The sequence below is a fragment of the Chiloscyllium plagiosum genome, chromosome 9, assembly GCF_004010195.1.
Source record: "Chiloscyllium plagiosum isolate BGI_BamShark_2017 chromosome 9, ASM401019v2, whole genome shotgun sequence".
Taxonomy (NCBI): Eukaryota; Metazoa; Chordata; class Chondrichthyes; order Orectolobiformes; family Hemiscylliidae; genus Chiloscyllium; species Chiloscyllium plagiosum.
Window position 1 is genome coordinate 17,406,879 of NC_057718.1, and position 15,794 is coordinate 17,422,672.

General features: G+C 38.2%; 1 protein-coding gene across 5 annotated transcripts in view; it reads left to right on the top strand.

Annotated features, from left to right (window-relative positions):
• Positions 1-15,794, top strand: part of LOC122552663 (fasciculation and elongation protein zeta-2-like) — a 128,401-nt gene that overhangs the window by 47,326 nt on the left and 65,281 nt on the right. For all 5 annotated transcript variants that reach the window (XM_043695485.1, XM_043695484.1, XM_043695486.1 and 2 more), the window contains exon 2: positions 5,073-5,181. In XM_043695485.1, coding sequence (XP_043551420.1) covers positions 5,073-5,181 — 109 coding nt within the window. The remainder of the gene's footprint in view (positions 1-5,072; positions 5,182-15,794) is intronic.

Below are 15,794 nucleotides of genomic sequence, written 5' to 3' on the forward strand. Positions count from 1 at the left end.
ACCCTATGCTGCCTCCTCTCAGTCACTATTGTGCATTCTAGATAGTGTGTCTTTCATGAATCATAGGCAGCATTTATAATTGTGTCACACTAGGAGTTATATTTACAGATCATTGTCCTTGTATGCCACTCTTAAAGAAGTATTGTACATATTGCTGTTTTTTTTAAAGATCAACTTAATATCAGTACAGGGTTGGATACTTGTAGTTTAGTGCCACATTTTGCAAGCTTCCCTAAAAGAAGTGCGCAGGGGAAAAAAAAGTAATATTTATCTACCTATTGCTTATGGGGTCTTTCAGTAAAATTGTGAATATAATGAGAAATTGCAGTGGAATTTAAGTTGAGAGAAATAAATTCAAGCTCTATTTATGAAAGCTATTTAGAAATTATCTAAAGCAGTGTTTGTAGTTTCCAAATGTGATATGAACTGAAATAGAGTCTGTTTCTAATAGTGTTTTGACATATTAGGGCACTGATGTATTTCATGACCATTGTTACAGATTTGGGAGTCACAACCCACAAGTTTCATTAGTCCACCCCATTGAGTGTTTCAGCCTGCAGTTTGAGATGCCCTGTTTTACATATTGCTATGCCATTATCAATAATCATTATTAACTTTTCAGCTTTATTTTTCTGCAGCATCTTGATTACGTATTTTGTTAATAAGAGGGAGGGTTTAGCTACTCAGCATTTTCCTTGCTAAAAAAAATTAAATTATAAATGCTCTAGGGACCAAGTTAATCCTGTGAAGAAAGCAATGTGTGGATGTTTCTTCCTCTTTGTAATTTTATTTATAATGTCTGTGTACCAATTTTATTATCTGTAAAATATTAATTTAATACATGGAATACACTACCTTTATTTTTCAAGCATGTTCAAAGTGTATGGATATATTCGCCTGGCGGTGGAAGTTTCCCCTGTAAGATGCTGTTGTTGTGCCTCCTTTCTCTGGCTCTTAACTGACCTGACTTAGACCCAATGCTAAACTTCTTAGCTTTCCTTGCGTCTTATGTTGCATTAGAAATGGTCTCCTCTTTATGCACCTTCCTGAACTGTACATCACCAAATGTTCCTGTCCCTTGATGTCACTGACTCGCAAAATACTGTATATTCTAATCTTCCTGCCGTTTGCTAGCCTTGACATTTGGCATGGCTGCCCAATTCTCTACCCTGGAAATAAGGCAGTAGGAGCCAATTTACTGACCATTATCCTTGGCACTTGTGGCTCTGAGTCTCTGGGTCAGGACATTATTATGTTTAAGCTGCATTCAGAGATTTGAGCTCATAATGTTGCCTGTCATTTCATTGGAATACTAAAGAAATGTGCAATGTTGGAGGTCTGACCATAACACACAGGAACAGAAGTAGGCCATTTAGCCCATTGAGTCTGCTTCACTGTTCAATGAAATAATGGCTGATCTGATCATCATCAACTTCACTTTCCAGCTTCTCCCCCATGAGCCTTGACTTCTTTACTGATTCAAAATCTGTCTATCTCAACATCGAATATCCTTAACAAACCAGCCTCCACAGCCTTCTGTGACAAAGATTTTTATGGATTGATAATCTTAGACAAGAAATGCCTCCTCATCTCTGTTTTACTTTGAGATTATGCCCTTTAGTCGAACACTCTTCCAACAATCTCTCTGCTCTACCCCATCAAGAGTTGCTCATATTTCAATAAGGTCGTCTCTCATTCTTCTACACTGTATATAGGCCCAACCCATCCAACCTCTCCAGAAGACAATTCCTCCATATCTGGAAACAACCTAATGAACCTTTATTTGGACTTCTTTAAAAGCCATTATCTTCCCTTCAATAAAAGGACCAGAATTGTTCAGAGTATTTTAAGTATGGTCTAAATAGTGCCTTGCATGGATTTAGTAAGGCTTTCCTATTATTCTACTCTATTGCCTGTGAAATGATGTTCAACATTCCAGTTGTCTTCCCTGTTACTTGCTGAACTTGAATGTTGGCTTTTTTTGATTTATACATGAGAACCCTCAAAATCCTCTCTGCTGTAGTTGTCTGCAGTTTCTCTATTTATTAACATTTATCTCCTCTCCTCTTCCTGCTAAAATACATAACTTCACATTTTCTCAAATTATATTCCATTTGCCAGCTCACTTAGCTTGCCTATATCCCTCTGTAGACTTTGTCATATCCTCACTATTTGCCCGACTGGTGGATAAGAAATTTAGAGATGGAAATGTGTTGCTGGAAAAGCGCAGCAGGTCAGGCAGCATCTAGGGAACAGGAGAATCGACGTTTCGGGCATTAGCCCTTCTTCAGGCTAATGCCCGAAACGTCGATTCTCCTGTTCCCTAGATGCTGCCTGACCTGCTGCGCTTTTCCAGCAACACATTTCCATCTCTGATCTCCAGCATCTGCAGACCTCACTTTCTCCTCCGGATAAGAAATTTAACCAAGCACCTGTCTCGTCTCTTAGGCAAATGTAAACAATCCCACGATGTTAACTGCTATTCTTTATCAGTGTGGGCAGTATTTATCACCCAACTGATGCCAATGATCCATATTATTGGATCATTTACCTCATTGATGGTTATGGAACCTTGCTTAGACACAATTGGTTGCTTTCTTTCTCTGTGTTATATAACATTGATCACAGTTCAGATACTTAACTGGCTGTGAGATGATTGGGTCTAGTGAAAGCTGCTATGTAAATCTGAGTTCTTCCTCATGAATGTAATTCAAATCCCAAAAGTTCTTGCAAGGGATTATGAGGGCATGTGTTCAATAATTAAAAACTAAGGTGCAGCTAAAGCTATGCAGATTATTGCTTGGGGTCAAGATGCCTTAGATTTAGAAATTAAACTGCAACGTATGACAAAACAATGGAGATTGTTGAATAAATTTGGTAGACCATTGATTCAGCTTTTCAAATCACATGGAATGAAGATTCTAGGTAAATGTTTGAAATTCTGTTACACTGCCAATGAGGAAGTACAACCAGACTTGGGTGCCCATATACAACAGTTGCTGAAAGTTAACATGCAGGTGCAACAGATGGTGAAGAAGGAAAATGGTGTATTGGCATTCATGCTGAGAGGTTTAGAGTACAGGAGCAGGGCTGTCTTTTTGCAATTGCCTCAGTGATACCTTACCTGGAGTATTGTGTGCAATTTTCTGGCGAAGGATGTTCTGATTATGGAGAGAGTGCAACAAAGATTTAATAAACTGATTCCTGGGTTGATAGAACTAACTCGGATAGACTGGATTAATTAGGGCCATATTAAGGCCATAGTTTAGAAGAATGAAGGGAGAATCTTAGAATCCTACGAAATTCTTAACAGAACTAGGCAGAGTAAATGCAGGAAAGATGCACCTGATGACCCAGGAGTCCAGAACCAAGGGCTACCTTGTAAGGACTTAGGTAGGATAGGACTTTTAGTACAGAGATGAGGGGACATTCCTTCACCCAGAGGGTGGCAAACCTGTGGATTTCTCTCCAATAGAAAATGGTTGAGGCCAAAACGTTGAATATTAAAGAGCCCCTGAAATGATTACGATAGAGTTTTAAGCTACATTGTTGGTTTAATCTTTGCTTAACACACAATTTGGTAAAGTAACTGAAGCCAGTGCTTGAAGGAGGAGTTTTAAACAGCCGATTGTTACTTAAAATGTCTACAAGCACTACCAAAGAGGCTGCATGTCATTTTGGTGCCAGTACTGCATCTAACACTCTCATAACAGTAGATAACTATGAGTGGACATGAATTTAATGTTGATTTCAAGTGCTACTTAAAGGGATACTTATTCATGTTTGTTTCTGATGGAGCTGTGGAGAGAACCACTGTAATGCATTGGAAGATTTTGGAACATGCAGCAGGATCTTGTTTCAGAATGTCAACGTTGGAGTCACACAGGCCTCCCTACATAACGTGTGAAATAGTTACTTGGATGTTATCTTCCTCCATTTAGTCATTTATTTGCCAAAGGGCAGGCTCATAAACTAATTAAAAACAATAGCAGGCTCTTGAAGGTGGTGGATTAGTAGAAGGCTATCCAGAGCATATGTTCTTTCCAACTTTGTAAACTTTTAAATAAAAATGAGTTTGATCAGCTGGTCACCATTTTTGAGGTAGAATCTTTCTAGATGATAGCTAACAGCTGTGGAGTGCTCAAAGCCGATCCGGAGCAATGGCTCATTGGTTTTCCATCAGGTAGGTGTTTTCATGAAACAGTCTAGTCCTTGACATCTCAGGGTGTTTGGAGACCAACTGATAAATTCCAGTCAGCCTCTGATAATGAACCTTTAATTTGAGTTATAATTGCTGCTTCAGTTACTGTATGCAACAGATAATAATACCACTTGAAATAAGCATTCTGGTTGGATTAAGAACCCTACTTGTGTGGTTTCTGGTCATACTCTCGAAGCCAGTTGCCACTTCAGTCATTCAAGGGTGCATGTAACAATTATGTTGATCTACAATAAGTACTCGTCAGATAACATAGTTATCATTAAAACATACAAGGTCTTCCTGCTTGATTTGGTATTGTTTCACTGTCTCACAAACTGCTTTTAAATTACTTTTGTTACAGTACAGTTTAAGTTAGAATTTGCCTTAAGTATAGACTATATAAAAGTTACTACTGTAAGCTTTTGATCAAATGGTTTTCTTCGCCTCGTCTTTCCTTTATATACTGTTCCTTAGTGGAAGAGACTTTGTAAGATCTGTGCCAACATTGTTTAGATACTTCTCTATAAAGGAAAGAAACATGTTGCTCTGCTTTTGTATCCTTTACTACCTGGACTAAATGGGAGCAAGGTGATGAAATTTTGGATAGTTTGGCTGTGTATTCATATTATGCTGGTCCTTGATGCCTGTTGAGACAGAATATCATAAATATGTTGGAAATTCAAAGACAGTAAAGCTTAAACATCTGATATTCTAAACATAAATTTTGATTTGTATGTAATTTTTGTTTGAGATACTTCTGCATTATATTGAAGATTATATTATTTGCTTGAGATAAAGTTGAATTTCTGCCAGATTGTGGACAGTCAATTACCTCATTGCCATTCTGTTAATGCATCTGTTTTCTCTCTAGGATTTGGAATGCACTGACTGATAACTATGGTAATGTAATGGCCGTGGACTGGAAGACATCGCACACCCGTGCTTTGCACCTGCCAACATTGAATCTGTCAGAAAAGGCGGTGAGTAATTCACCATTGACTGGCTTGGGCAACGTTGAATCTGTAGACTTTTCTTTCTGCTGACAAAATCAACTTGTCAATTATGTGAAACTGTCATGGGTTACTACATATGATTTATAAATAATAGTTGTATTTTTATGCCCAATCTTTTGGCAATTGATGGTTGAAGTACCAATAACAAAAAGCTTGTTTAAATAGATGTAGGTTTATTATCTTTTTTTAATATTGGTATTTTCATGCAGAATTTGTAATTATTGTGTCCCTTTGATCTGCTTATGGCACCAGACTTATATATTCAGATAAAACTGTAAACTCTTCCAGAATTCAAATGAAAACTCTGCAAATATAAAGGCAGTTTGATGACCTTGTTTAGGCACGGCTGCCAGTTCAGTTTTGGATGTGGTTCTTCATAGTTTAAACACCCAGGCACTTATAGCAGAGATTGACTGGGAGATTACCCAGTTCTCTTCATTCTAACCAGGAATAATGTTGTCAGTTCAGCCTTGTTTGAATGCTACAAATAGGAAATAATATATAATATCGACAATCCACAGATATTACTGTTCCCTACTGCTAAAACCTCTCTAATAAATCCAATTTGGCGTTCCTGTTGCAAGCTTATAAGCTAATGAATGAAATCTGAAATCCCTCATTCCTTTGCTATACTCTAGTGGAAGAGACGTAAAGGAATTCTAACACATTCCATGTAACTCTGTAATATGTCAAAGAAATGTTTTTGACTTTTGAAGCTGCAACAACCTTTATAAGGGTTGTCTGATACATTAAGGGGACTACACAGTTCATTGAGCTAGTCACACATGGCAAATCAAAGTTAAAGGAAACGTTATCATTGTTACACTTTACTGTCTCTCTGAGGTGCCACCTTTAGTCGTCTTGAATCCGTCCAAAGCTGCTATTGGCTCTCTTTTTCTAGTGAATAGTTTCTTGCATATTCCAACATGGAGATTACCCATCTGTGTACTTGAGTGAGACTTTGTACATCTATCAGGTTTTTTAAAATGTAAGGCTGTTGATTTCTGAATCCAAATACAGTACAGGAAGTTATAGTCTGAGCCATACTGAGTTAGTTAATTGAAGAGGGTGCTTACAATTGAATCTGGAGGTAAGATTTTCTCTTCGCTATTGTAGCTAAATATACTTCCAGATATTCAGCATGTACTTCTCAAAAGACAGAAGAACCCTGCCTGATTTTGCCTGCAAACTTTCAGATATTAGAAGTCGCAACACTAGGTTTACTTGGAAGTACAGTACTAGCTTTTGGAGTGCTGCTCCTTCATCAGGTAGCTGTGGAGCAGGATCGTAAGACACAGAATTTATAGCAAAAGACTAGATTGTCATGCAACTGAGACGATATAGTGAGCAAACCTAGATTGTTGGTTTGTTCAATATATCATTTCAGTTGCATGACACTGCAATCTTTTACTGTAAATTCTGTGTCTTATGTTCCTACTCCACAGCTACCTGATGAAGGACCAGCACTCCGAAGACGAGTACCTCCAAATAAACCTATTGGACTATAACCTGGCATTGTGATTTTTAACATCTGAAAGTTTGCAGGCAAATCGGGTAGGGTTCTTCTGTCTTTTGGGAAGTATATGTTGGATATCATGCTCCTTTTGACTTTGTCCACCTCTGTCCAACATCGAAACCACCACTTCATTACTTTCAGATGTGCCATTTGGATTGTCCTACAAACCACAAGCTAGGCAACAAGCTACGTGATTCTCTTAGAAAATTCTAAAATTGTGGGCAAAAAATGAAATTCAAAGTCAGCTAGAATTTAGAAAGATTTATTTTTGTGATACTTAATAATGTGACTTGTCCAGCCACTTTTCTTGTGCAATGCAAAAAGCATTTAATTTCATTGTCTCTCTTTGTCTACGCACAACAACGCAGAACTTACCTTCAAACATGAGTCACAGGTAGTGAGCAAAGGTCATTGTGTAAAATCTATCGAAGATGTTTCATGAAAACATTTGTAAGCATTTATTACTTACTTCAAAAACATGTGTACTGTTAATTGAACCTGTTCTTTTTTGAGATTTTATTCTTGAGTATTTGTGCACAGCTATTCCATCCAATTACAGAAGATAGTAATAAATAAAAATCAGAAGGCTACCAATGTTTTTAATCAATTGAGACACTTGTCTGAAAGTGAGCATCTTCATTGCTGATCCTGTAAATTTTGTTGACATCTAAATGAATTCAAACTGAGTTAGGCCAGCGAACACAGAACATTTGTGACGATACAACTGTCAAAAAAGTATGAAAATGGAAATGATTAACCAATGCTACAAAATATAATATTTAATGCTGCAGTTATAACTAAACTGCCGTATATTGGCCTACCATTTGGGAATTGTGCCCTTTTTTGTGAAGCCGGTTATAATTGGTAATATGACAATGATTAGGGGAACCTCTATTTTGATTAACTTGAAGAAAACTACTTCCTACAATGAATTGTGGCTGTGTATTCAGAGGAATAAATGCTATTAAAACTATTTTGAAGAATTTTAAAAATAAAATGCAGATTGATTTTCTGTCCACCAATACATGCCTCTATGCTTTTATATATTTATCTAGTTATTGAAATTAAGTTGATCTATTAGTATCTTGCTCATAAACTTGAAGGGTGTGCTAATCCTGATGGGTAGGACCTTTTACTGTAGCTTTTTTCAATTCTGTATGCATTTCTAAGAATGACAAACTATACAAACATTCTTAATGTTTCATTCACAGTGGTTTATCTACTTGATATATCAAATTCACAGTAGAACTGCCTATATTGAGTTAATTAATATTCTATTATTTGCATGACTAATGAATGTAAAGATCTCATCAAACTGTTTTGATGTCTTGGAGAATGTCCTTCTTTCAACTGAATATTTCAAAATAGATTAGCTGGTCAGTCATGTCATTTAATTTGCACATAGGTTCCAAAAAAAAGTAATTGATCTGTTTTGCTACATTACAATAGTGATAGTTTAAGAAGAATGTTCACCATCATCTTCTCAGGAAACAAGTGGGGAAAAAATGACAGCCTTGCCAATAACACCCATATCCCAGGAAATTTTTTCAAAAAGATGAAACTAGGCAAAAGGCTTCTGCACAGTATGAATAGTGATTGTAACTCTTTTGAAAATGGATGGAGACAAATAGTTAAACAGTAGAGAAGCCAAATTTGACTTTTTGAATGCACACAATGGAGGGAGTCAAAAAGTCATCTTGGTCACTGCAGTAAGGGCATAGATATGGGCAGATTATGAACATAAAATGCATTAAAATGAAATGCACAGTTGTTCCATTTTTACTGTAGCTTTTTTCAATTCTGTATGCATTTCTAAGAATGACAAACTATACAAACATTCTGTTATTGTTTCATTCACAGTGGTTTATCTACTTGATATATCAAATTCACAGTAGAACTGCCTATATTGAGTTAACTAATATTCTATTATTTGCAGTTAATTTTGATTCTTTTTCATCTGTACTAAAGCATTCAACATGTTTTTAGTATTCTGTTGTGAAAAAATTTGTAATGAGCTTTGGCTTGGGCATAAAACAGCAGACTTTTGAAGGAAAAATGAGAGAGGTTTCAGAAATAACTACTTTACTTTATATTAACATCCGTCCAAATCAGTTATAGCAGGCGTTCTATTTCAGAGGGGATCTGACTTTTGTCAATTGCAGCTGAGAATTTGCAATTCAACTGACTTCATCGTTGTTAAACTAAATTCCAGTTAGCTGCCCAATTGTCTTAATTTCCTATTATAAATTTATCTGATGGGGTCCCCATCAAAAAAGTTTGTGGACCCAGTTGCCCATACAGTACCAAAAGATTACAGCTTGCAGTCATTCCAACTCCGGAATTAACTGGTATGATTTGAAGGACCTTAGACCCAAGAGGCTCTTCCTAATGTACAGCAACCAGTTACCAGGCATTTCTACAGTTCTGTACAGAATTAATGTTAGGAGTTCATACTTCACACTCACCAATGATTGTGTGTGTGTGTGTGCGTGTGTGTGCGTGTGTGTGTGTGTGTGTGTGTGACACAGAGAGACAGACAGTCCAGGGTACGGATTCCTCATCTGCAGGCCTTAATAATTGTTGCCCGTTATACTCTGACTTTAGATCCGTTGTCACTGTTGTAAAGAGTTCTCATTTAGGTTTGTTATGTCACCTTTACAAGCTGTACCAAGTACATCAATTCCGTTACAATCCCAGTGGGGAGCTGTGAACCAAAATGCAGAAATTATCAAGATGGTTTTATTCTTTGTAACTTCTACTTTAATGTGAATGAGGATCACTGCAAATTAAACATGAATTAACAGACAAATTATATTTCAAATAAAGGTGAAGGTAAATTTCACCTTAATTAATTCAAAAAGTTTTCTACAAGTACAAGCAGCTGTGTGATTCCTCACAGATGTAGCACAGAGTCTACTTCCAAAATTCTGTAACATTGGATCTCTTGCTTTTCTAGTCAGTTGATTCAGCCCTCTAGTTGTGTTCATTGGCAGCGTACCTAGAAACAGTCATTGTCTGAATGGAGCAAATTATAGAGCCTCCTTAGTTAGGTTTGCCACAGTCTTGAAGACCAGTGTTCCCAAGGAACTTCTTAATGCAAGTCCTCTAATAAATACCATTAAATAGGCTGGTCAACTCTGGCAAAGATGTAGAAGCAAAAGTAAAATTGTCAAATTCACCACACTACTTTTACCCTGCTTTGGTTCGCTGTTTTGTTTAACTGTATTGCATACAGCTGCTTGTAAACAGACATCTGTTCACCCTTCTGCCGCAATGTTGTTAGGGAGTTCTAGGATTTTAACCCAGTGGCACTGAAGGAGCAGCAATATATGACCAACTTAGGATGGTGAGTGGGTTGGAGGGGGAACTAGCAAGTGGTAACGTTCCATATATCTGCTGCCCTTGTCCTTCTACGTGGTAGTGATTATGGATTTGGAAAGAGCTGAGTAAGGACACTTAGTGAATTCTGCCCTGCCTCTGTAGGTGGTATAATGTGTGTTGGTGGCGGAGGCAATGAACGTTTGTGAATGTGTTGCCAATCAAATGGATGCATTGGCCTGGATTGTGCTAAGCTCCTTGATTGAGATGGAAGTTGTACACATTCAGGCAAGTGGAGTTTTCCATAACCATCTCATAGATTGTGAATAGGTTTTTGGGAGACAGGAGATTAGTTATTCACTCTGTGATTCCTAGCCTCTGACTTGCTCTTGCAGCAAAAATATTTGTGTATGAGCCATTTCAGCTTCTGGTCAACAATAATGCTAAGCATGTTGATGGTGAGGGATTCAGTGATGGTAATGCCACTGATGTCTTGGACTGATAGTTAAGTTCTCCTTTGTTGCAGATGGTCATTGCCTGGCATCTGTGTAGTGTGAACGCTAATTTCTGATCAGTCTAAAACTGGATATTGTCCAGGTTTTGCTACCTATGGATGATGTGGACTGTTTTATTAACTGATGAATTGTGAATGGTGCTGAACACACTGCAATTATCAGCTAACATCCCCAATTCTGACCTCCTTTATAAATCAGCTGAAGGTAGTTGGGCCTAGGCCACTCCTGTAGAGATGTCCTGGTATGACTGAAGTCCAACAATGACAACCATCCTTCTTTGTGCCAGGTATGATTCTAACCATTGGAGCGTTTTTCCCACATTTCCATTGACTCCAGTTTTGTCAGAGCTCCTTGATGCTATACTTTATCAAATATGACCTTGATATCAAGGGTAGTCATTCTCGCTTCACCTCTGAAATTCAGTTACTTTGTCCATGTTTGAACCAAGCCAGAACTGACTCCTCCAACGCCTAAAGAAATCCCAATGGCTGATGAAAGCTTGAAGGGTTTAATAGCATCGTTTAAGTCCGGGGCTTACAAACATGTAACTGTAAAGGATGCCCTAAGGAACACACTGGTGGCCAGTAGAGTGGCCCTGATGGAATCTAAACTGAGCGTCAGTGAACAGGTTATTGCAAAATATGTGCTGATCGATTTTAATGATGATCACTCCTATGACTATACTGATGAGTGTAAACTGATGGGATAGGAATTGGTTAGATTCAGTTTGACCATTTTTTGTACAGGATGTATCTGGGCAATTTTCCACATTAGTTCATGAGCCCATAAGAAATAGGAACGGGAGTAGGCCATTTATCCCCTTGAACCTGCTCCACCATTTAATACAATCATGGCTGCTCCGACACTCTTCACTTTCACTTTCCTGCCATTTTCCTATAATACATGATTCTCCAACTGTTCAAGAATCTATCTCAGCCTTACATAAACGAGGGCTTTTATCCCAACAGCTTTCTGTGGCAAGGAGTTCCAAAGGCATTCAAACCTCTGAGAGAAGAAATCCCTCCTCATCTCAGTTTTAAATGGGAACCCCTTAATTCTGAGACTATGCCCTCTGGTCTTAGACTCTCCCATGAGGGAGAAACATCCTCTCAGCATCTATCCTATCAAGCTCCTTAAGAATCCTATATTTTTTTAAATGAGAGCACCTCTCATCCTTCTGAACTCCGATGAGTAGAGTCACAACTTGCTTAAACTTTTCTCATAGAAGCTCCATATCAGGTGAACCTTCTCTGTACTGCCTGCAGTGAAATAATATCTTTTCTTAAGTGAGAGGACCAAAACTGCTCCAGATGTGGTCTTAACAGCACTTCAGACTTCCGTACTCTTATATTCCAACCAGTTTGAAATAAGGGCTGGTATTCCATTGACCACTTTGATTACCTGCTGTACCTGTGTGCCAGCTTTGTTTTATACACAAGTACCCCCAAGTTCATTTTGTGTTGCAGTATTCTGCAGTTTTTCTTCCTTTTAAATAATACTGTTCTTTTGTTCTTCCTTCCAAAATTGACAGGTTAATGCCAACATTGTAGGTGCGTTGGAGCAGCTTGGCTAGGCATGTGGAACATTCTGGAGCAGGAAACTTTAGAATGATTGACCTGATGTTGTCAGGGCCCAGATCCTTTTGCAGTATTCACCTATTCCTTGGTATCACTTGCAGTGAATCAAATTGACTGAAGCCTTGTACCTGTGATTCTGGGAACCTTTGGAAGACACCACAATGGATCATTAATTCAGCACTTCTGGCTGACTGTTGCAAATGCTTCCGCTTTGTCTTTTGCAGTGTGTTGGCTTCTGCATCTTTGAGGGTGGAGTTATATTGAGAACCTTTACTCCAATGAATCATTTAAATGTCATCTTCCATTCACAAGTGGATGTGGAGGACTGTAGAGCATAGATCTGATTCATTGGTTGTAGAATTTCTAAACTTGGACTATCACATGCTACTTAGGATTTTTGGCACACAAGTATTTCTGCGCTCACAGGTTGACACCTCATTTTCTTTGGTATGCTGCTCCTGGCATGCTCTTCTACACTTCATTGAAGCAGGATTGACTCTTTGGCTTGATAATAGTAGAATGAAGGGATATGTCAAACCATGAAATTGGAGGTTTCATTTTAGCATAACTCTGCTCCTGGTGGCTCACAGTGCCACATGGATGCCCTTGAGTTATTAGACTTGTTCAATGTCTAACCCATTTAATGCTGTAATAGTGTTGTGTAGAATAATGAAGAGTATCATAAATATGAATATGGAATTTTATTTCCACAAAGAATGCGATGGTCACTCCTGTCAATAATGTCCTGGACAAATGCATGTGCCAAATACAACTCCTGAATGTACTTTTCAAACTTTATTAAAACCATTTACAGATTCCATGGATGTCTTAATGAAATAAAAATGTCCTTGCTGTGCTGCTTTCACATCAAAGGTCATCATACGATCCTGTATATTTCTGTATTTCTTTGGATGTTTGGAATCTGGAGTAATAATCTCTCTCACAGTGTTATATATACCTTGGTGACTATTCATCTTGTTTAATTGTTTTATAATATTGCAAGATATGCCTTATCTTTGAGAAAAGGGAATTGTGATATCCATTTGCTTAGTCAGTTAAACTCTTAAATATTCCACACAATTCTTTATGACTGTGAACTTTCTAAAATATGAGGCTGATTTTGTCATTTCCAGTTTTTTTCGCAAGTATTGTAATTTTGGTCTGTTCAGACATAAATTTACACTGTTGGTCTACCAACACTGAATCATTTGCACAGTTGAAAATAATGGAAGTGTGTTGCACTTAGCCATAGGGTTGTATAGCATGGAAACAGACGCTTTAGTCCAACTTGTCCATGCTGACCAGATATCCTAAATTAGTCTAGTCCCATTTGCCTGCATTTGGTCCATATCCCTCTAAATCCTTCCTATTCAGGTCCCATCCAGATGTCTTTAATGTAGTAATTATATCAGCCTCCACCAGCTCCTCTGGCATCTCATTCCATACAAATATCCCTCTCTGCGTGAAAAGTTCCCCTTAGGTCCCTTTTAAATCTTTCCCCTCTCATCTTTAATCCTATGCCCTCCAGTTTTGGACACCCCTACCGTGGGGGAAAGATCTTGGCTGTTCACCCTATCCATGCCTGTCATGGTTTTATCAACCTCCAAATAGTCACTCCTCTGCCTCCGGCGCTCCAGGGAAGATAGTGCCAGTCTATTCAACCTCTCCCTATAGTTCAAACCATCCAATCCTGGCAACATCCTTGTAAATCTTTTTTGAACCCTTTTAAGTTTCACAACAGTTTCCCTACAGCAGGGCGGCCAGCATTCAATGCAGTATTACAAACCTGGCCTAACCCCAATGTCCTGAATAGCTGCAACATGACATCACAACTTGTATACTCAATGCAGTGATCAATAAAAGCAAGCATACTAAACACCATCCACCTTTTCTGTGTATACGTCCCGTCCTGATTTGCCTAGCAAAATGCAACACCTCACGTTTATCTAAATTAGACTCCATCTGCTACTACTTGGTCCATCTGGTCAAGGTCATTTTGTACTCTGGTGAAGTAGTGAAGGTTATCTCAATGTTGGTGTCATCTGCAAACTTAGTAACTGTACATCCCATGTTCACATCCAAATCATTTATATAAATGATGAAAAGCAGTGGACCCAGCACTAATCCTTGTGGCACACCACTGATCACGGCCTCCAGTCCAAAAAGCAAGCCTTCGCCACCATCCTTTGTCTACATCCTTTGAGTCAATTTTGCATCCACATGGCTAGCTCTCCCTGGATTACATGTGATCTAACCTTGCTAACCAGTCTGCCATGCGTAGCCTTGTCAAACACCTTGTCAAACACCTTGTCAAACACCTTGTCAAACACCTTGTCCTTGTCAAACACCTTGTCAAACACCTTGTCAAACACCTTGTCAAACACCTTGTCAAACACCTTGCCGAAGTCCAGATGGATAACATCCGCAGCTCTGTCGCCTTCAATCTTTGTCACTTCAAAAAACTCAATCAAGTTAGTGACACACTATTTCCCCCACACAAAGCCATTATTAGTTATTAGTAACATTTGAAATATTTAATGAAGTAGCAGAAGGTTGATGAGAATATGGTTGATATGTTTCTTGATTTTAAATGCTGTTTCACCAAATACTATTAAATATATTTGTGTGCAGAATTTGTGCTAATGGAAATTAAGACAGCATCAGTTTGGCTTTTAAATGTGGCTAAGACATTCAAAGCTGAGTGCATTGAGGAGCAGTTGCTTTTCAGCCCCAAGAAGGCAGACAATAGAGTTCCTTTTGATTCAACGTTGGGATCACTGTTTTGGATCTTTTGTCAATAACCTCAACATGGGAATACAGGGTATCATTTTAATACTTTACACGATGTGAAAATCTGAAATATAGCAAATAATGAGGCTGATAGTAAAAGGCCACAGGAGGATATAAGTGACACATTCAATGCCAAAAAAATAGAATAGGAAGAACGACGAGAGGTAATATGAACTAACTGGCACTCTTTTAAAAGGGTTTGCAGAACCGTGAGACTTTGGAGTATATGTCCACAAATCTTTGGAGCTAGCAGAGGAGGTTGAGATGGCTGTTCATAAATGCAAGGATCCCAAATGCTTTCTAAATAATACATTTCACAGCACAGAATCAGATAAGTTAATTGTTGTTTTAAGTCTGTCCAATAGAAAGGCTGAAGTAGTGAGTACAGTGGATTCTTTCTTGATTATATGTTTTTGGAGATAAGTCTCTTGATGAAACTTAAAATATAAGCCATAGCTATAATTTAACCTGGGGCAGTGTTTATAGAGGAATAAGACGGTGTTATTTTCTGGGTCTGTAGATTGTGAAGGAGCAAAAATGGCCGTTGCAGTGATATGTACTTCTTGTCAGATGTGGGAGTTTAAAGAGAGTTTAAGGGTTACTGCGGATTTTATCTGCCAGAAGTGCTGTTGGATGCAAATCTTATCAGATCGAGTGGATCGGTTGGAGAGACAAATAGAAGCGATGAGGAATTTGCAACAGGAATTTGCATACAATTTGTATGTGATGGATGGCAGTTATAGAAAGGGGGGGGGATGTCTCCGATACAGTCACATAGATGGCTTAACTCCAGGAAGGGTAAGAGAGGTAGGCAGCTAGAGCAGGAGTCTTTTGTGGATATACCCATTTCAAACAGGTATGCTG